This window comes from Geotrypetes seraphini, chromosome 4 (assembly GCF_902459505.1).
Source record: "Geotrypetes seraphini chromosome 4, aGeoSer1.1, whole genome shotgun sequence".
Taxonomy (NCBI): Eukaryota; Metazoa; Chordata; class Amphibia; order Gymnophiona; family Dermophiidae; genus Geotrypetes; species Geotrypetes seraphini.
The window spans coordinates 210,597,839-210,619,000 of record NC_047087.1 but is presented as its reverse complement, the minus strand read 5'-3'; the positions used below and the strand labels follow the sequence as shown (position 1 = coordinate 210,619,000).

Below are 21,162 nucleotides of genomic sequence, written 5' to 3'. Positions count from 1 at the left end.
TTCAATCATTCAATATCAAATTCTACATCTATACAGACATCTTACTATTGTTCTCTCTTAAAATTGACTTACAACTCTTTCAAGACTGCCTTGTAGTTTTGGCTAATTTGACCTCTAATAATAAGGTAAAACTAAAATGCAGACCCCCCTCCCCCCTCCCAGCAACCTGTTGGATCACCATCTCCCAATCCTCTTTGGCCTTCCTATTCACCCTATGCATTTTTCCAATATTTAGGAGTTTGGCTGGATTCACACTTGTCTTTCACTAAACAAATTTCTGAGGTAACTTGATGAGGATTCTTATCACTTTGTCTTTTCCACACTGTTTGTCCTACTTTAGACCATGACTCGTTGCACACATCATCACCACCTGATTAGACTACTGTATTATGAAGTATGCTGATCTTCCTCTAATCTAAATTAAGCAACTACAAACACTCCAAAATTGCAGCTCACTTCTTATTCAAAGTCAAGAGATAGAATCATGTTTCCCCATTACTTTTTAAGTTACACAGGATCCCTTTTAAACATTACATCATCTTTAAATTCTTATGCAGATCCCACATATCTCTCAGCTCTTACTATTCGTCATAAGCCATCGCGTAACCTTCGCTTATTTGATGCCAACCAACTAGTACTCTGTAACTCTTGACTGATTCACTATGAATCTACTCATCAGTCTGATTTCTTTTTTTTTGGTACCCAAACTTTGGAACAATCTTCTAAATAATATTCATAATGAGGAATCCTTCTCCAAATTTAAATCGTTCTTAAAGACCTTAGGCTGGTAATAATATTATGAAGTATTATCTACATGAAGGTAATGGAACATTCTCCCAGTAGAGGTGGTAGAGAGTAGGATGATATCAAAATTCAAAAAAGCATACACGTTCTAATCTACTTCGGATTTTGTAGACTTCAATCATATCTCCCCTCAGCTGTCTCTTTTCCAAGCTGAAGAGTCCCAACCTTTTTAGTCTCTCCTCATACAAGAAGAGTTTCATCCCCTTTATCATTTAAGTCGCTCTTCTTTGAACTTTATTTAGTGCCGCTATATCTTTTATGAAATAAGGAAACTAGAACTGAACGCAATACTAAAGGTAAGTTTGCACCATTGAGCAGCAATACAGAGGCATTATAACATTCTTAGTCTTAGAAACATAGAAACATGATGGCAGATAAAGGCTATGTGGCCTATCTAGTCTGCCCATCCACAGTAATCATTATCAATTTCTCTCTCTGAGAGATCCCACGTGTCTATCCCTCTTGAATTCAGACACAGTCTCTGTTTCCACCACCTCTTTCGGGAGACTATTCCATGCATCTACCACCCTTTCTGTAAAAAAAAGCATTTCCTTAGATTACTCTGGAGCCTGTCACCACTTAACTTCATCCTGTGTCCTCTCATTGCAGAGTTTCCTTTCAAATGAATGAAACTCGACTCATGCACATTTATATTATATAGATATTTAAACGACTCTATCATCTTGTTTGCCATCCCTTTTCTAAAAACTCCTAGTATCTTGTTTGCTTTTTTGGCTGCTGCTGTCCATTGGTTGGAAGATTTCAGCGTATTGTCTTTCTTTACCAGCACCCAACTTATTGTGTTTTTAAGCTTATATGATAGTCCGTATAACCCTTTAAAACACCCATGCTTCTTCCCTTGCCATGTCCCCTTTTAAGTTGTACACTAGAGGATTTAGGACCAAATTGTCATAGAATAGGGTGCAATAAGATGTGTGTACAAATTCCAATTAGGGCAATTAAGCACAATGATATATTGCTAACTTATCTATTACCATGCCTAAATTTTAGAGTCCTATATTGCTCCCATATGTTCTTAAGCTGAAGACATTTTCTATATGTCCCATTAGAGTTCTCTACTTAGTGAACTGGTTCTAATCCTACAAGAAGGATCAGAAGGATCAGAGGAGTAATAGCTCTTTGTGTTATGGAAGATTTCAACCTACACAGTTTATTTGGATGGAACTGCTTTTGTGTTCCCTAGGAATAATAAGCAACAAACCAGAAAAAGAAAAAGAACCAAAAGTCCAACTTCGTCTGCAGTGAAAAAACAAACCAGAGCAAACAAACCAAAAAAACTGCAGACTTGTACACGGTGCAGGCAAATTTTATTTGGACAAATAAATCTTAACTAAAAACCTTTTACCAGGCAGGGGACCCAACATGGTCCGTGTTTCGGACAACCTTCATCAGGGGTCCATGGTGATAAAAAAAAAAGGAAAAATGTCACAAAAAAAAGGAAGAAGCCTGGAAAAAATAGCGTTTGGTAGCACACCAGTGAATCACCAAAATGCAATGCAAGTTCGTCACAGTAAAAACTTGCATTGCATTTTGGCGATTCACTGGTGTGCTACCAAACGCTATTTTTTCCAGACTTCTTCCTTTTTTTTGTGGCATTTTTCCTTTTTTTCTTTATCACCATGGACCCCTGATGAAGGTTGTCCGAAACACGGACCGTGTTGGGTCCCCTGCCTGGTAAAAGGTTTTTAGTTAAGATTTATTTGTCCAAATAAAATTTGCCTGCACCGTGTACAAGTCTGCAGTTTTTTTGGTTTGTTTGCCCTAGGAATAATATCCATAAGAAAAAAACTAAGCTTCTGTTTTCCTGAGAGACATTGCTGGCCCATATTTTGTATTAAACAATCAGCAGACAAATATGATACACTCATTAAGGTTGCTTTTATTAAATCAATGTGAATTTTGATGACAATGTTTTCAATGAATGTAATGAGATGACAATGTTTCAAATTAATGTTTTAAGATACATCTTTCAAAATCAGAATTATCACCAATTTAAATGGAAAGGTTACAAGGCATGGTTCTAATTTGTGGAAAGTAGAGTTTCAGTCTTGCTTTTTCACTTCTTTGATCCACCAATGAATTGGTTCTGCTGGCTTGTGTTTTGATATCCACCTAGCATAAGAAACACAAATTAGATGAAATATACCCTATCAAACATTCTCAGGCTCCCTGAACACTTCCTAATACTTAATTCCCTATGTAAGGATAGAAACATATAAGCATGATGGCAGATAAAGGCCAAATGACCCATCCAGTCTGCCTATCCACATCTACTATCTCCTCTTCTCCCTAAGAGATCCCTCATGCAATTTCCTACAGAAAGAGATGAAGATTGCCTCTGAACTGTGTACAATACTCAGTTGAACTTACTCACTGATATTGAGGATAAGGGAAATAATTGATATAGCATCCAGCTTATGTTTAAGTGGAGTTTTTTGAGCTTTACAATACTCAGTTTGCATATTCTACATTCTAGGTTGACTTGTAACTCTTTTTATTTGCTGTCTTATAGTGTTAATGAAATATTTATTTTATATTCTATATTTCTGGAAACTAAATCTAAATCTGGAAAACATGTAAAAGCTTTATATGAGATAATGCACAGAAAAGCAGCCATTGTTCCATCAGATAAAGATTATTATTAATATTGTGACACACAGAAATACAGCTCATTAAGAATAAAATAACCCATCCAGTCTGGCCAACTTATGCCCTTTTTTACTAAGGTACGCTAAGTGTTTTAGCACACATGTAGTGTGTGCTAAATCAGTGCATGCACTAACCTCTAACACATCCATAGGATAACATGCACGTGTTAGCATTTAGCGCATGTTTAGCGTGTGCTAATATTTAGCATGTGCTAAAAAGCATAGGGCTCCTTTTATGAAGGTGCGTTAGGGCCAATAAGAACATAAGAAGTTGCCACCGCTGAGGCAGACAAGAGGTCCATCTCGCCCAGCGGTCCGCTCCCGCGGCGGCCCATCAGGCCCACTGCCTGAACAGTGGTCTCTGACTAATTTTATAATTTACCTCTAATCCTGTCCCTATAACCTTACCTCTACTCCTATCTGTACCCCTCAATCCCTTTGTCCTCCAGGTACCTGTCCAGACCCTCTTTGAAGCCCTGTAGCGTGCTCCTGTTTATCACATCCTCTGGTAGCGCGTTCCATGTATCCACCACCCTCTGGGTGAAAAAGAACTTCCTGGAGTTTGTTCTCAAACTTTCCCCTTTCAATTTCTCTGAGTGCCCCCTTGTACTTGTGGTTCCCCTTAGTTTGAAAAATCTGTCCCTATCCACTTTTTCTATGCCCTTCCCTCTAAGGATTGATGAGGTGTGTGCAAAAAAAAATATGCATGAGCGACAAGTTACATACTCCACAAATTTATGAGCAGGTGCGGAGGACGCATTTTTAAACAAATGTAGTTTATCCTTGTACTCCTTATGTATTTTTAATCATCTATGGAAGTGATTCCCAACCCTGTCCTGGAGGAACACCAGGCCAATCGGGTTTTCAGGCTAGCCCTAATGAATATGCATGAAGCAAATTTGCATGCCTATCACTTCCATCATATGCAAATCTCTCTCATGCATATTCATTAGGGCTAGCCTGAAAACCCGATTGGCCTGGTGTTCCTCCAGGACAGGGTTGGGAATCACTGATCTATGGATATGTTTGTATGTTTATTGTTCAAATGGTTTTATTTATTTCCCCAAATTTATTTTTGTTATACGCATTGAAAATATTTGATATTGCGTTTAAATCAAAATCTCAATAAACTTGAAATGAGTGCCCGTGAGATTGTGGGAGGGTTAAATACTCAAAACTTAGAAGAATAACAATTTACTTAAAGTTTTTGCTTCGCCAGCTTTCTGGTATCTTTACATACAGTGGCGTACCTAGCATATGTAACACCCAGGGTCCATCATTTTTTGGCACCCCCCCCCATCTGTACAAAAAACATGATTTTTAGTAACAAGCCACACATCACACATGAGTACCTAGGAAAAGGAAGCATCTTACATACTGCAGTGAGTAGTACAACATCAATACACCCATTGTAAAACTAAACAAGCCAGACTAGTACAGATCAATCCTACACCTTCAATCCTAACAGAAAACCATGTCTTTCGAACACACAGAACACAGAAAACACCTTCGCTTAGTATGGAATATGTCATCACAAACTAACCCCTCTCCCTTTTACAAAACTGTAGTGTGGATTTTAGCCACAGTGGTAACAGCCCTGACGCTCATAGAATTCTGAGTATCAGAGCTGCTACCACCACGGCTGGCGCTAAAAAACGCTTCACAGTTTTGTAAAAGGGGGGATAAAATAGAAATACACAGCTTCAACGCTCTAGCTCAGGGGTGCCCAAACGTTTTGGCTTGCGAGCTACTTTAGAATGACCAAGTCAAAATGATCTACCAACAATAAAATTAAAAAACACAAAGCACACTATACGCTGAGAAAATGTTAATTATCATTCCTATTCTGGATTTTTTTCAAAGAGGTCAAGGCAGATGACTCTATGCATTGTCATCTCAGTAACAACCATACAAAAATAGACAAATATACCCCCCTCCCTTTTTATTAAACCGCAATAGCAGTTTTTAGCGCTGCTCTCGACGCTCGTAGGCTCCCTGCGCTAAAAAACACTATTGCGGTTTAGTAAAAGGGGGCCATAGTGCAAAATATAGACAGCAGATATAAATTCAGACACATTTTGATAACTAAATTTAAAATAAAATCATTTTTCCTACCTTATCTGGTGATTTCTTGAGTCTCTGGTTGCACATTCATGTTCTGACTGTGCATCCAATCTTTCTTCCCTTCTTTCAGCCTGTATGCTTCCTCTCCTCCAGACCTCATTCCCTCCCCCAACTTTTTCTTCCTCTCTCCCTGCCCTTTCTTTTTTTTCTCTCTCTTGATGCCCCCTTTCTTTTTTTCTGTTTCCCTTCTGTCTCCCTGCCTGCCCCCTTTCTTTCTCCCTACCCTCCACAAAGCTACTGCTGCCACCAGGCCCCAAAGCCACCACCGCAATCATCAGGGGAAACAGGCCCCAAAGTCACCGCTGCAACCATCGGGGGAAACAGGCCCCAAAGCCACTGCTGCGGCTGCCCCAAGCTCTCTTTGCTTCCCCCGACGTCAATTCTGCCATCGGAGAGGAAGTTCCGCCCAGCCAGGCAGCGATTGGCTGGCCCGAACTTCCTCTCCGACTGCAGCCTTAGGGCGGACTGCCCCCCCCCCCCCCGGTATGACACTGAAGACATGGCAGCGGCTCCTCTCACGAATCCCCACCTGCGTCGGAAGTCCAATGCAGTTGGGGATCTTGAGAGGAGCCGCCGCTGCATATTTCAACTTTAAAATACAGGCCGCCGCCGCTTCCTCTCACCTCGCCCTCGAGTGAGCGACAGGAGAAAGCGCATGAGCGACGCCACTGAAAATAGTGAGCAATCGCTCATGCGCTCACCTTAGAGGGAACACTGGTTAGGGCCTTAACGCATAGAATAGCGCACGCTAAAATGCCACATGTGCTAGCTGCTACCGCCTCCTTTTGAGCAGGTGGTAGTTTTTCGGCTAGCGCGCACTATAGCAGGCGCTAATCCGGTACGTGCACTAAAAACGCTAGCGCACCTTAGTAAAAGAGGAGGTTAGATTCCTCCATTTTGTGTAGATAATTGCTGGTGGAAAGAGGAGGACTAATGTATACAGTAGTTTAATTTATATAGAGAAAACTATAGTCATGCTGTGTTATTAAAGGGAGTGCAAAAATGTTTGACTTTAAAGAATCTCTTTGCTTATTATTTGAAAAGGGACCTAAATTATATCTTCTGAACTTTTGTGATACTAAGGAACCTTTTACTTGGCTAGAGTAAGCATTAACATACTTACAGTAGCAATAAAAGGGCTACGTGGAACATGCTCAGACATCCCCTGGCAATATTTGCTTGTGCATGTGCTACTCATGTACTAAAAAATAACATTTATATTTTAGCTTATGTGGTGAGTCTGGAGAGATTTGGTGTGTGATGTGCTAATTCAATAAATGTCTTCAGAAAGGCAGTTAATAAATCACAATAACTAAATTATTGGTTAGCTCAGCTACATTGCCATGTGCTAACCAAATAGCATCCTTGGTACTCTTTGACCAATTTCTAATGCAAATTAGTAAAAGGAATCCCTATTGCATATTTAACAGATGGGGAATGCTTTGGTAGATACTGACAAACCATGACTGAGGATCCCACTTACATATATATCTTCAGGTTTAGGTGCAAATAATTGCACCAGTCTAATGGCTGGCATAAGGCCTCATCTAAGGACATATGTGCAAGGAACGTAGATGTCTTTATAGAATAGGTTTCTAATTATGGCTTCACAATTATAAAATTATCTTCAAATTTGGCAGGTTCTTATAAAGAAAAACACAATGTGGATTTTTGCTGGTACAAGGCCAATTTACTAAAAGTGCTGTATAAATCATGAAAAATGTCATCTTCATATTAAAAACATTGAGGATATTTCAGTTTTAAATCAATCTATAGAACTTTTGCAGCTTTATCCTGTTTTTAAAACAATTCTAGTATTATGAACTAAACCTTCAAATCATTACCTTGGGCTTCACTCTGTGAGTACTGTGATGTCTGACCACACTGTCCTCCATCATAGCCACCTTGGGAAAACGAGCTTGATTCTAACGTGCAAGAGAGTAAGAAGAGTGCTTTTGGGATATTTTCATCTTCTCAGCTTCAATGTAACATAGCAATTGATTCTCATTACCAGGAGATGTTGCCCTATTTTAACTTCCTTCCATAACTGATAGTATTCAGTAGAACAGCTTGCCAGATAAAGTTATACAAAAGCCCTGCTGACTGTATTTCTGTTGTAAGCTCAGAGCATTGCATGTTGCCATGCCTGGTGTTGATGCTGATTCTGTCTGATACTTCTGTACATTTTACCATGTTTTAGTACATTTTTGTTTTATTTCTTTTTCTTGTATGCTATAGAATCCAGCCCTAGGGACCGGATTCCGTAATAGGCACCTAAAAAGATAAGCGCCTATAAAGATGGTGCCTAAAATGATAGGCACCTAAAATATGGCACATTTCAATCACTTTTAGGCACTCAATACAGAATCCCAGTTAGTGCCACCAAACTTAAAACTTAGGCACCTGTAATGTATGCCAGGGTTTTAAAGGCCTACATTATAGGCGCTGTCCTAACTTTGCCTAGGTCAGTCTCCACCTCTAAACATGCCTACTTTACAGTTAGGCGCCGCTAGGCATCATGCACTAGGTGGTGTCTATCACACAATTATTTTTTATGTTTTTCAATTATGAGCTTGTTAGAGCTCATAATTGAAACCAATTTACTAATTAAGTTAGGTGTTTAACTTTAGGTGCCTAACTTCATGGACCTCTTATGGAATTTGCCCCTAAGTATTAATTTCTTGAAATGGCCATGGGCTAACGCTAATATTAGCCTTCTGTGAGAACAAAATGTAATAGAAAATGGCTAGAAGGGTCAATAATGGACTGCCCTCAGCATGCTCTCAAAAGAGACGGTTTTACTTAGGCATCAACTGATAATTTTCAGAGGAGATTATTTTATTTGCCACTGAAAAGCCACGGATAGCCTGGAACAAGTGGCTTGACCAGTAAGCAGCTGTTTTTTTGCCAGTAAATTGTTTTGAATATTGATCAAAAAAGACACCAAAAAGCAGTAAAAGTCAATGGGTTCTCAAAGGGACACAACCTTCATACACATGCACTTGAGAGAAAAAAAGAAAGATAATAAATTATCTTTCATTTTTTTCTTTCAAGTGCATATGTATGCAAGTTGGGTCCCTCTGAGAACCCATTGACCTTTACTGCTTTTTGATGTATCTTTTGAAGTAACTTAGCAGTTATATTCTGGAGAATGTGTGTTTTGAATATTGATCAGCAAATTTACAACATAAGAATATTAGAACATAAGAATACTGGAACAGACTGAAGGCTTGTGAAGCTCAGTATCCTGTTTCCACCCAGGCCCCAAATACCTGCTTTTCCGAGGAATAAGGGACTATAAGTTCCTTATTCCTAAAGGGCTTTGCCTAAGAGAAAATCATGCAGGAGGATACACTTCAATACATTTACTACAGTAGTATTGCTACCACTGCTTTGTGAAAGGGGACCTTAGTGAAAGGGCTTTTTAGAATGGAATTTTCTCATTTCTTATGTTGATGACTCTATGGTTATAATATGTGAAGATATTACTGCAAATAAAATAGGGGGATACTGTGGTTAGAAGTAAATGAACACATTCACAGTGTTAATAAAATAATCAACATTTTTCAATTAAAATATTTTATAAAAATGCGGGAATGCCAACAGCATTCCCCATGTTGTTTCAATGTAATATTAGCCCTGAAATGAGAGGTAAAAATCAGATTTTTTTCCAGGGTCAGATTCAATGTGCACTCTTATTCAAGAGTGCATATTTTTCACAAAGAGTGTGTATTATTTTATGATCTTTGTGAAAGAGTGCACACTCTTCCAGACATTGTCTCTAAACTGAAAACAAAAAACAATACCTAAACAAAACAAAATGAAATAAAAAATCTAACCCCCTTTTTACAAAATCACAAAAGCGTTTTTTTTAACGCTGGTCAGCGCGCTGAATGCACTGCATTGCTCCAGACACTCACAGGAACTTTATGAGCGTCAGTAATTTTGTATAAGAGAAAATGGTAAATCAAATTTAACATAAATAATATGGGAAATTAAATAATGGAAAAATATAGGGTCCTACACCCCCCTGAAATTTAAATTGTTCTGAAAGCCAGATATTTTTAAGATTTAGGGGTCCTTTTACTAAGGCGCACTAGCCGTTTTAGCGCATGCTAAATGCTAATGTGTCCATTATATTTTATGGATGTGTTAGCGTTTAGCGTTCACTAAAACAGCTAGCACGCCTTAGTAAAAGGACCCCATAAAGCAGTTAGTTTTAGCAAAATATTCTAACAAATGTTATTGTAATGAATTAAAACTTACGACCAGAGACTTGACCTATCTGTTCCAATGATTGGTCAACTACAATCTGAGAACTCTGTGAGCTCTGATTCCATTGGTTTCCAGAAGCACCTCCCTTGCCAGCAGTGAAGGTTTCTAATAATGCAGAATAGAACAGAATTAGATTTAATCCTTTTGGAAGAGTTCACACTATTAATAACACTGAAAATGCATAGGGCTGCCATTCTACTAAACCATGTCTGCATTCAATTAGCAATTAGTACGAAAAGTTCTCAGTCCAACCAACAAAGTTGGGGCAGTCTGCATCGAGAGCAATACACTTTTTTCTTTCTCCTAGAAAAATACTGAATGAAAAAAGTGAAACCCAGTGTGGCAAATGTGATGCAGCCCATAAGAATTTAATGGGCCACGTTGCATTTGCTGCTTGGGAATCACTTCCACAGTTTTGTAAAAGGGGCCCTAAGAGTTTAACATGCTTTAGTAATACGGATCAAAAATGTCATGTTTCCCAGTCCTTTTGATTTTAAAATGATGTTGTTGATATTTTCCATGTCATTTTAGAAGAATGTATATTCTAATCTAGGGGATCTGAAACATGGTTTAAGAACTGAAATACAGTCTCCACTATAGTACTGTACCACCATGCCACTGGGTCTCTAGGGTAATCCCCGATCATGACATGTATCCCTAAAAATAAATTCAAACCTTTTCATCTTCATTGAAATCATAGGGCTTCTTTTACGAAGGTGCACTAGCATTTTTAGTGCGCACTGCAATGCCGCGCACGTTAACCCTACACTACACGGAAAATACCAACTCTATGGAGGCATTAGCATCTAGTGCGCGCGGCATTGTAGCATGCGCACCGCTAAAACCGCTAGTGCACCTTTGTAAAAGGAGCCCATAGTGTCAATTCCTCATACACTTTTTAAAGAAAATATTATAATGAATTAAAACTTACCATCAGAGACTTGAACCTGCGAACTATAACTTCCTTGGTTTCCACAGCCTGTGCCCTGGCCAGTTGATGTTATTTCTAATGATGTAAAATAGAAGAGAATTAAAGTATAATTCTGTAAAGGTTTGACATTTTCTTCTTAAAAATGTCATGAACATTCATTTGCCAAATCCCTGCTTCCATTTTAATTTTGATCCAGTTTAATAAAGCCATCATAACTGCAATGCTTCGTCAGAAGCCACAAATCCTAAAAAAAACCTAAAAAAGTGAATCTACCAAAACCCCAAACCCTACTGTACTGCCATATAGGTGGCACCTGCAGCCATAAGGGCTACTGGGGTGGTAGACAGGTAGGTATAGTAGGTTTTAGGGGCTCAGAATGACCTGCAAGGGAGTTGTGATGAGATGTTTATATGGCACCCTTTTTGTGAAGTTCACAGCAGTTCGCTGTAAGGTGCCCCACTACTCTGTTGCCATGTTTGGGTGGCCAGTCCATCACTTTGCTGACCCCACCCACATCCAAAAGGTCTTATTCTAGGCGTTTTGGACTTGGATGATTTTTTGGTATAAAGATAGATGACTTGGTGGTCTGGACAATCAAACGGCTGGACCTAGAAGTAGATGATTTTCGTGAAAAAAAATTTTTGGACATATTTTAGAAGAATGGACTTTGGACGTTTCCGACTTTGGGCAACTAGCAATCTAGGCCCAAAATGTACTTAGACATATTTTTTGATTATGCTGCTCTGCGGGTACTAATGTAGGTCATGACATATCTCTAGAAATAAACTATCAATCCTTCATCTTAAGTGAAAATAAATTATGCTATCAATTCCTTGCATTATAACATTTTCACTATTCATGAATGCAATCATCTCTAAAGAGAAGAAATGAGTAATTCCATGAATGCAAACATCTCTATAAATCATACAATATTTGTTTCTATGGAAAAGTTATGTAATGAATTAAAACTTACGACTAGAGGTTTGATAGTTCTGTTGAGAGGAATCAATTGCAACCTGAGAGCTCTGGGAGCTCTGGCCCCACTGGTTTCCACTGCCACTGTTCTGGCCAGTTGAAGATATTTCTAAAGATGCAGAATAGAAGACAATTAGAAGTATGATCTTGTAAAGATTTCATATGTTCTGCTTTAAAGTGTCAGAAGCATTCAGAATTTCCTGGGATTTACCCTCCCTCCCCCACCCTCCAACATACACCTAACATTATTAACTTAATCCAGTTTAACAAACCAGTCATAACTGTGATGCCTAGCTAAATACCATACATCATAATTCTCTTTGCAGTCTGATGTACATGTACCCTGAAAATGGACAGTGAGTCCCAGTGTTTGGGTGACAGACGGATCTCCCTTCCTTTCAGGAAATGTGAGCATCCCATCTAGAAGAGCTGAACTAGGATTAGAAGCTATAGCCTCCCATGTAGCAGTGTGCTACTGCACTACTGGGTTATGGGGCCAACATAAGGCCATGACAATCAAGTTTTCATTTGAAGTGAAATAAATTATACCATTGGTTCTAAAGCTACACTGGCTCCTTCTCATATTTAGGATTTGATGTTCATTGAATATAACTGACAGAGCTGTTTTATATATTCTGATGACAGCAGTATTTATGTTTGATTTTTGTCTTTTTTAACTATTTGATGCTTCCTATTTTGAAATGTTTTACTGTATTCCTCCTAGAATTGCTGATCAAGTGGGATATATTATTTTCGTAAATATAAATGAAATCTTCTCCAAAGAAAAGAAAAAGAACTGGTTTATAAATACAAATGTCTAAATATCACACAATACTTCTGATACATTTCAATGGAAAATTTATAGTAATGAATTAAAACTTACGGCCATGTCCTTGATTTATTTGTTGAGAGGAGTTAATTAAAACCTGAGAGCTCTGTGAGCTTTGGCTCAACTGGTTTCCATAGTCACTGCTCTGGCCAATTGAAGATGTTTCTAATGATGAAGAATAGAAGAGTGTAAATAAATGCTTGAAAACGTCATGAGCATTCACAACTTCCTGGAATTTTCCACTCCCCTCCCCATTGCATTTCTTATTTAAACAAATTTAACAATCTTATTATTACTTTAATACTTAGGGCTCCTTTTACGAAGCCGCGTTAGCGGTTTAATGCACATAATAACGTGTGCTAATTTGCCGGTGTGCTAGACACTATCACCTCCTCTTGAGCAGGCGTTAGTTATTCAGCTAGCGCGGGGGTTAGTGCGCACTAAAAATGTGTGTGTGATAAAGCCGCTAACGCAGCTTCGTAAAAGGAGCCCTTGGTCATAAGGAACATTTCTCTAAAGTCTGATGTGTATGTTCCCTGAATCTGGACAGTAGGTTTCAGGGTTTGAGAGACAGGTTGGTGTCCCTTTCTTTTAGCAACGCTAAACACTACATCTGTAGCATTCTAGTTTTAGCCTGTCTTGCGGAGCTGAAGCTAGGATTAAAAATTGAGCTTCCAAATAATAGTGTGCTCTCACACTACTGAGTAGTCAATAGTAGAATTATTCTTCCTTGCATTAAAATGTTTTCAGAGTTCATGAAGGAAACATAAGAACATAACAGTTACCATACTGGGACATATAGAAGGTCCATCAAGCCCAGTATCCTGTTTCCAGGATGTCTAAGTTTGACTTTGAACATTTCCCACAAAACTTCCAAAATCTGAAACATCCAAGCAGCCATTTTTGAACGATGACTGCTGGACATCCCAATTTTTTTTTTTTCAAAAAATCATCTACTTGGACATCTAGGCCAGGGACCTCAAAGTCCCTTCTTGAGGGCCGCAATCCAATCGGGTTTTCAGGATTTCCCCAATGAATATGCATTGAAAGCAGTGCATGCACATAGATCTCATGCATATTCATTGGGGAAATCCTGAAAACCCGATTGGATTGCGGCCCTCAAAGAGGGACTTTGAGGTCCCTGATCTAGGCTGTTGTAACATCCAGTCCTTCAAAACAACCAAAATTATACCTCATTTTTGATTTACAAAAATACCCAAGTTGGAAACTTGGATCTAGGAGGGGCCAACCTTGTAAAGGACTGGCTACTCAAACATACCAACAGAGCAGTGGGACACTTTGGAGGGCACTGCTGTGAAGTTCACATATAGAGTACTACATGCACAACTCACCATTACCCCCTTATAATTTATGGTGATCCCTCCAAAATTTCCCCAAAACACAGGTCACAAGTACCTGGCAAGATTCCAAGGAGTAAAACTGATTTTATGCTGCTTATCCTATGAATAGGCAGTGGATTTCCCCAAGCCATCTCAATAATATAGAAACATAGAGTATGACGGTAGAAAAGGGCCGGCGGCCCAACAAGTCTGCCCACTCAAGAGTCCCCACTCCCATGAGAATCTATCTTACAAGCATAACTCTGTAGCGATCCCACTTGTTTGTCCCATCGTCTCTTGAAGTCGAGCACACTACTGGCCTCGACCACCTGGCGTGGTAGATCATTCCATCGATCGATCACCCTTTTGGTGAAGTAGTATTTCCTGGTGTCTCCATGAAATCTTCCCCCTTTAAGTTTTAGCGGATGCCCTCTTGTCACTGTGGGGCCCTTAAGAAAAAAGATTTCTTCCTCCACTTCAATGTGGCCCGAGGTGTATTTGAATGCTTCTATCATGTCCCCTCTTTCTCTGCGCTCTTCGAGAGAATATAAGCGAAGTCTAGTCAGACGTTCTTCATTTGGGAGATCCTTAAGTCCTGAGACCATCTTAGTGGCCATTCTCTGAATCGACTCCATCCTCTTCACATCCTTTTGATAATGCGGCCTCCAGAACAGGACACAGTACCTCAGGTGAGGTCTCACCATGGATCTGTACAACAGCAGTATGACTTCAGGCTTTAGGCTGATAAAGCTTTTTCTGATGCAACCCAGCATTTGTCTAGCCTTTGCTGAAGCTTTCTCCATCTGATTTGCAGCTTTCATGTCTTCTCGGATGAGTACTCCCAAGTCCATTTCTGCAGTAGTTCTTGTTAAGTTTTCACCATTCAAGGTATATGTTCTGCATGGATTTCTGCTTCCAAGATGCATTACTTTACATTTCTTGGCATTAAAGTTTAGTTGCTAAGTACTGGACCATTGTTCCTGCTTATAAACTTTTGTTTTAGGAAATTATCCAAATCTTTGATAAACCTTTCTAAGCTAACTGCTTTTACCACATTTTCCATCCACAAATTCCAGAGTAATTATAGGTTGAATGAAAAAGATCACAGAGTATGTTTTGTACAGTGTCTACACAAAAAATATTTGGAATTAAAATCCTAAGTCGAAAGACTGCCTTTACCAATTGTTGATGTTTCTGATAATACAGAACAGAGTAGCAGAATAAATTAAATTCTCAGAGACTTCCCCCCATCCCATCCCAAAAGTGTAATGAAAAAACTCAGAAGGCATGGGATGGGATGTGGGGTAGGGTAGGGGAAGGTACTGAAAATATGGATATTAATTCTTCGGGACGGCACTTTTCAGAATCAGGGCCTCACTCTCAGTGATGGTTTGGTTTGTTTCCCACAGGGCATGGGGAAATTGATCAAGCAGTGTTAGGACTTAATACACCTTTATCCCTCTTTTAAAAAACTGTTGCATGGTTTTTAGCACCGGCCTCGGCGTTAATAACTCCAACACTCAAAGAATTCTATGAGCATTGGAGTTGTTACCTCTGTGGCCAGTGCTAAAAACCACACTACAGTTTTGTAAAAGGGGGGGGGAAGAAATTATTGCACATCAAATTCTAAAGTCCATTTTATACCTGTGGCCTTTACTGTTTAATGCATATTAATTCCCTTAAGGCACATTTGGAGTACTTAAAACTCTAATGCGATTTGATGAATTCTCCCTCCCCTAAAAATGCTATCCATAGAGGCTGAACCTGGCCTTGCCAACTCAGTCCACATTTTCTACATAGATGTATGCCACCCTTTCACTGGATTTATAGGCTCAACCCTAAATCAGTAACAATTTCTTTATAAGTGAAATATTTTTCTACTAGATTAAGGGAATTGTAATACACTTGCAATGGCAAAAAAAAAGAAGAAAATTAACAATCACTGCATCATAATGAAATATAACTTACGATCATAGCCTTGACTTGTGTTTTGGCATGAGTTGTTGCCTTGATCCTGTTGGTATGTTGTCTGCTGATTCCACTGGCTGCTACTACGACCACCACCCTTGGCAGACATCGTTCTCTCTATCTGTCTACAGCAGTGTGGGAGAAGAAGAGTGGCTGTGTGAGTGGTCTGGTCTGTATGAATTTGCCATTTATATACACAAGTAGTGTTCCTCCCTGTGCCAAAATAGCATTACATGTGCATTGGTGGAGTCCTTAAAATCAATTAGGTTAACTTAGCCTATATAATTATGATAATTATTTAATAATTTTCTGTCTCACAGGTTAGGTAGATATCATTTATCATACTTTTTTATTATCATAATTTGCTATGATGTGATATATGTGTTAATATATAAATTATACCTTGCCATTTTTGGAGATTGAATCATTTTAAATATTAGAGGCCACTTTACCAAACCAAGCAGGGTAATTTTATAAAGATATTTTCATGTATATATGACAATATGGAAGGATAGATTATGCTGCTGAGTTGGCCACTGACCCCTGATAACATGCACACTGAGGAATCCACCCTGTGATGTTTCATGGCAGAGTACAGGAGTGGTTTGCATTGCTTTCTCCTGTGCAATGTATGGCTCCACTATTTATTTATTTCTAAAATTTCTAGACCGCCTATAACTAAGCGGTTAACAACATAAAACATTCACAATGGAAACACTTTCAACTACAGTACAATCACATATTAACTTAACCCCCTCAGTCTACAGCACCTGGTATTCCCAGGTGGTCTCCCATCCAGGTACAACCCTGCTTAGCTTCTGATAGTAAGAATGGGCCTGCCCAGGGCAGCCAGACTATAGGTATATATATGACAATATACATGTATAATTATTATTATTTGGATTTAGTTTATGCTCTTCAGTTATAGTTCAAGGCCACTTACATTCTTATAAAAATCACCCAATCATCCAAAACATGTCTTCTTGGATATCTAGACTGTCGGAATGTCCATACCGCCAAATATTCAAAGTTATAACCAATTTTTCCATGCTTTAATTACCAGTTTGGGTTCATACGGCTCTCAACTCGACATTATAGGCTTGCCCTGACAATTGAGTTGCATAAACTGAGGACTTATCACAAATTTATATTAATATTGAAATTAATTTGTTGGATGTTACATGTTCTGTGATCTCCCAGTATACTCTACAGTATAGGAAGAATTTTTTCATCATTGAGACTTTCTTTCTTATTGGGTTTTTTGAGTCTGTACAAGTATGCTTGCATAGAAACATAATGAAGATAAAGGCCAAATGGCCATCCAGTCAGCCCATCTGCAACATCCACTATCTCCTCCTCCCCAAGAAATCCCACGTGCCTGTCCCATGCTTTCTTGAATTCAGAAACAGTCTTTGTCTCCTGTCTCCAACACATCTACTGGGAGACTATTCCATGTATCTACCACCATTTCTGTAAAAAAAAAAAAAAAAAAAGTATTTCCTTAGATTACTCCTGAGCCCACACATGACAAGAAGGTATGTACTTGTGTGTGAGTTTGGTATAGCCATATTCTAGAGCCAAGTTTCAGTGGAGTGTGATTGGAATTCCAATTTATACTCATATTTTAGGAACTACGTCTATCACATATATTTTAGGAATGTATAATTATACCTACTCTCGAGATGGTGTTTGCATATGTGAGTTCATTTTACTAATGATTTCTGCAGGATTTCTCCTTTTTGGAGACATAAAGGTGCCTATGAGGGCCATTTTTGAAAGGATGTCTAAGTTGACTTTGAACATTTCCTACAAAACTTCCAAAATTAGAAAAATCCAAGCAGCCATTTTTGAATGGTGACTGCTGGACACCAATTTTTTTTTTTTTTTCAAAAATTGTCTACTTGTACATCTTTGCATTTTTATCTACATGGTCTGCTTTTTACTCTGACACATTATTGAAATGTTTTGTATTATCTCCTTGTTGTATTTAACAGGATACTCTATAAGGAATTGTATGTATTGTTTTATGTGCTGTGAGCCGCTTAGAACCTCCCCGGTATGGTGGCATATAAATAAAATTATTATTATTATATTATTATTATCTAGGCTGTTGTATCGTCCAGTCCTTCAAAACATCCAAAATTATACCTGATTTTTGATTTACAAAAATGCCCAAGTTGGAAACGTCTAAAGAGTCTACATTTTGGATGTAGGATGGGCCAACCTTGTAAAGGACTGGCTACTCAAACTTACTAACAGAGCAATGGGACACTTTGGAGAGCACTGCTGTGAAGTTCACATATAGAGTACGACATGCACATCTCACCATTACCCCCTTATAATTTATGGTGATCCCTCCAAAATTTCCTCAAAACATACTATACCCACCTGTATTCCAAACCAATAGCCCTTATGACTTCACGTGGAACTTACATGGCAGTATAGTAGGATTTTAGTGGGTTTTGATGGACTGTCCCCTCCCCCTTCCCAATATAAGAATAATATGGGGAAAGTTAGCAGAGCATCACACAGATGACTTAAACAGCCTGATGGATGGGCCATTGAACCATAAAGAGGAGGACCCAGGCCCAGTCCACCAAAATCTTACTATACTGCTATATAAGTGCCACCTGCAGCCTAAAGGGCTATTGGAGTAGTAGACCGGTGGGTCTAATAGGCTTTGGGGGAGTATTGGAGCAATCACCATAAATTATAATGAGGTACATCTGGCACCATTTATATTTTCACAGCAGTGCCCTCTAAGGTACTCCACTGCTCTGTTGCCTTGTCTTTGTGGCCACTCCATTATAATGGTCTAGATTTGGACTTTTTCATCTTGATGTTTCTGTGGTCTCATGCTTTTCACCATAAATGTAGTGTTTAGATTTTCTTATGAGCCTAGGTCCTCCTCTCTATAACTCATTAGCCCATCCACCAGGCTACTTAAGACACATGTGTGATGCTCTACTAGACTTTCCTATACCAGATGCTGCTTTTCTACAGACATGTATGTACTGTTTTATTTTTGTTTTGGGGAGCTGGGAATGGGTTAGTAACCACTGGGAAAGTGTTTGGGGGTGATTGTTTAATTGCTCCAGTAGTCATCTAGTCAATTTGGGTACATTTTTAGCACTCAGACGCTTTTAAAACAGGTCTAGCTCAGAACGTCTGTTCCATCTGCTAAATGTTGAAGTCTATCCCGGCCCACAGCCCACCCAAATCCCACCCAAAACATAACTCTTACACCCCGCCCCCTCCTTCAAAGCTTCCATTTTGTCAGAACCCCACCCCAATAGTCTCCTTTTTCCAGATTTAATTGCACCCAAATCTAAGCACCACTGATGACTCTGTTTTCAAGTTCCTCCGCTCCCATAGGTTCCCCAGGCCCTCTTGGCAAATCCTACAGGGTTTTAATGAGATCATAGAACATAGAAACATAACGGCAGATAAAGGTTAATGGCTCATCCTGACTGCCCATCCACAACATCCGCTATCTTCTCCTCTCCCTTAAAGATTCCACATGCCTGTCCCATGCTATCTTGAATTCAGATACAGTCTTAATTTCCACAGGAGACTATTCTACGCATCTACCACCCTTTCTTTAAAGAAATATTTTCTTACATTACTCCTGAGCCCATCACCTCTTAACTGGCCTACATTTCAAGCAGATGTGGCCGCTGAGCTTGTCGCGGTGAGGGATCTCCTTGCCGAAATACGTTTAGCAGCCATGGCCACAGCAACCTATCCCCACATGAAGATTACCGGCAGGAGGGATGTCCAGTCCCATCTGCAGAACACCACTATCCCACTCACATCACTGGTAGGAGGGATGCCCAATCCCTCTTGCTGGAACCTCCCCACCCCCGCAAACATCGCTGGCAGGAGGGATGCTCTGTCCCTCCTGCTGGACACCCCCCACCCCGTGAAGTAGCCGCCCCTCCTCCACTTCCCACAGGAACTGGCTGCCTTTTTTGGAGGGCAAGGTTATGGAAAATACTGCAGGCCATGAATATCTGAGCAACCTTCTCAGGTCATGAAATCTGAAGTGGTTCTTGAGCTAGCTAAAGGTGTGCTCGATGATGGCTCTGGTACTTCTGTGTTGCCTATTATATTTCTCCTCTTCACCATTTTGAGGGTGCACAATAGCACAATAGACACTAGCCACACTTACTGTGGATACCCTCTGTCACCTATGGGAGAGAGAGAGGGAGTGATGGGGAGTGGTAGTGAGGTGTAGTTCACCTGCTAAAGTGGGAGCTTGGTGGGAGTTTGAGGGAGGGAGTGTTCGGGGGATGGTAGGGAGGCTAGAGGGTATAGTGTTGCTGTGTCCCTGTGATGCTTATTTAGCAGCCAACTGCCATTGAACTCCCCTTGAGTCACTCTGCTGTAAATTCCAGAATGCTGGAAGATGTACGCATCATGGGTTGAGCCTGGTTATCTAGCACAGTGTTCTTCAACCTTTTTACACCCGTGGACCGGCAGAAATAAAAGAATTATTTTGTGGACTGGCAAACTACTAGGACTAAAATTTAAAAACCCCGCAAACCATCTGATCCCATCTGTACAAGCCACAATTATGATTTATATTGAACGTATTTTATTAAAGTATAAAAAGAAACAATATTCGGAACAATTGTGATTTTATAAATACAAATATACAGAGCACGGACCAACAAAACCCATATCTCCCCTCCCCTTCACATATATCCCCTCTACTATCAAGAAAACTGAACAAGCCAAGCTACATAGAAATATCATGCTAACAGTATACTGCAGTCCCCAGTTATGTCTCTTGCAGGATATATATTTCAAATCTGATATATTCTAATGACAAAATAGAAATAAAATTATTTTTTTCTACCTTTTGTTGTCTCTGGTTTCTGCTTTCATCTTCTTTTCACTCTTTTCCTTCCAGTATCTGCCCGTTCCATCCAATGTCTGCCCTCTCCACCTTCCATATGTATCTGACTTCTTTCTATGCCCCTCTTCCCCGTCCATCCAGCCTGTTCCTCCTCTCTTCTTTTTACATCATTCATTCCAGCTTCACTGCCTTCTTCATTTTTATCTCTCCTACACCATATCTAGCATCTTTATCCCTTTCTCATTTCTCTGCTGACCCCCTTTCCAGCATCAATGTCTCTCTACTTTCTCATTCCTCTCCCTCCCCTTTCCCTCATCTGATCTCTCCATTCCACCCTGACCCCCTTCCCCTCCTGTAATCTCCCTGCCAGCTGTTTCCTTCCTTTT

At 39.5% G+C, this 21,162-nt stretch overlaps 1 protein-coding gene across 3 annotated transcripts in view; it reads right to left on the bottom strand.

The window, feature by feature from the left end:
* The window catches only part of LOC117360152 (hornerin-like), a 155,327-nt gene that overhangs the window by 44,960 nt on the left and 89,205 nt on the right, over positions 1 to 21,162 (bottom strand). For 2 of the 3 annotated variants that reach the window (XM_033943886.1, XM_033943887.1), the window contains exon 7: positions 11,777 to 11,887. In XM_033943886.1, the coding sequence (XP_033799777.1) occupies positions 11,777 to 11,887 (111 nt within the window). Of the gene's footprint in view, positions 1 to 2,711; positions 2,938 to 7,441; positions 7,523 to 9,863; positions 9,978 to 10,803; positions 10,879 to 11,776; positions 11,888 to 21,162 lie in introns of those variants that run through there. The other variant, XM_033943888.1, reaches the window with a different exon arrangement.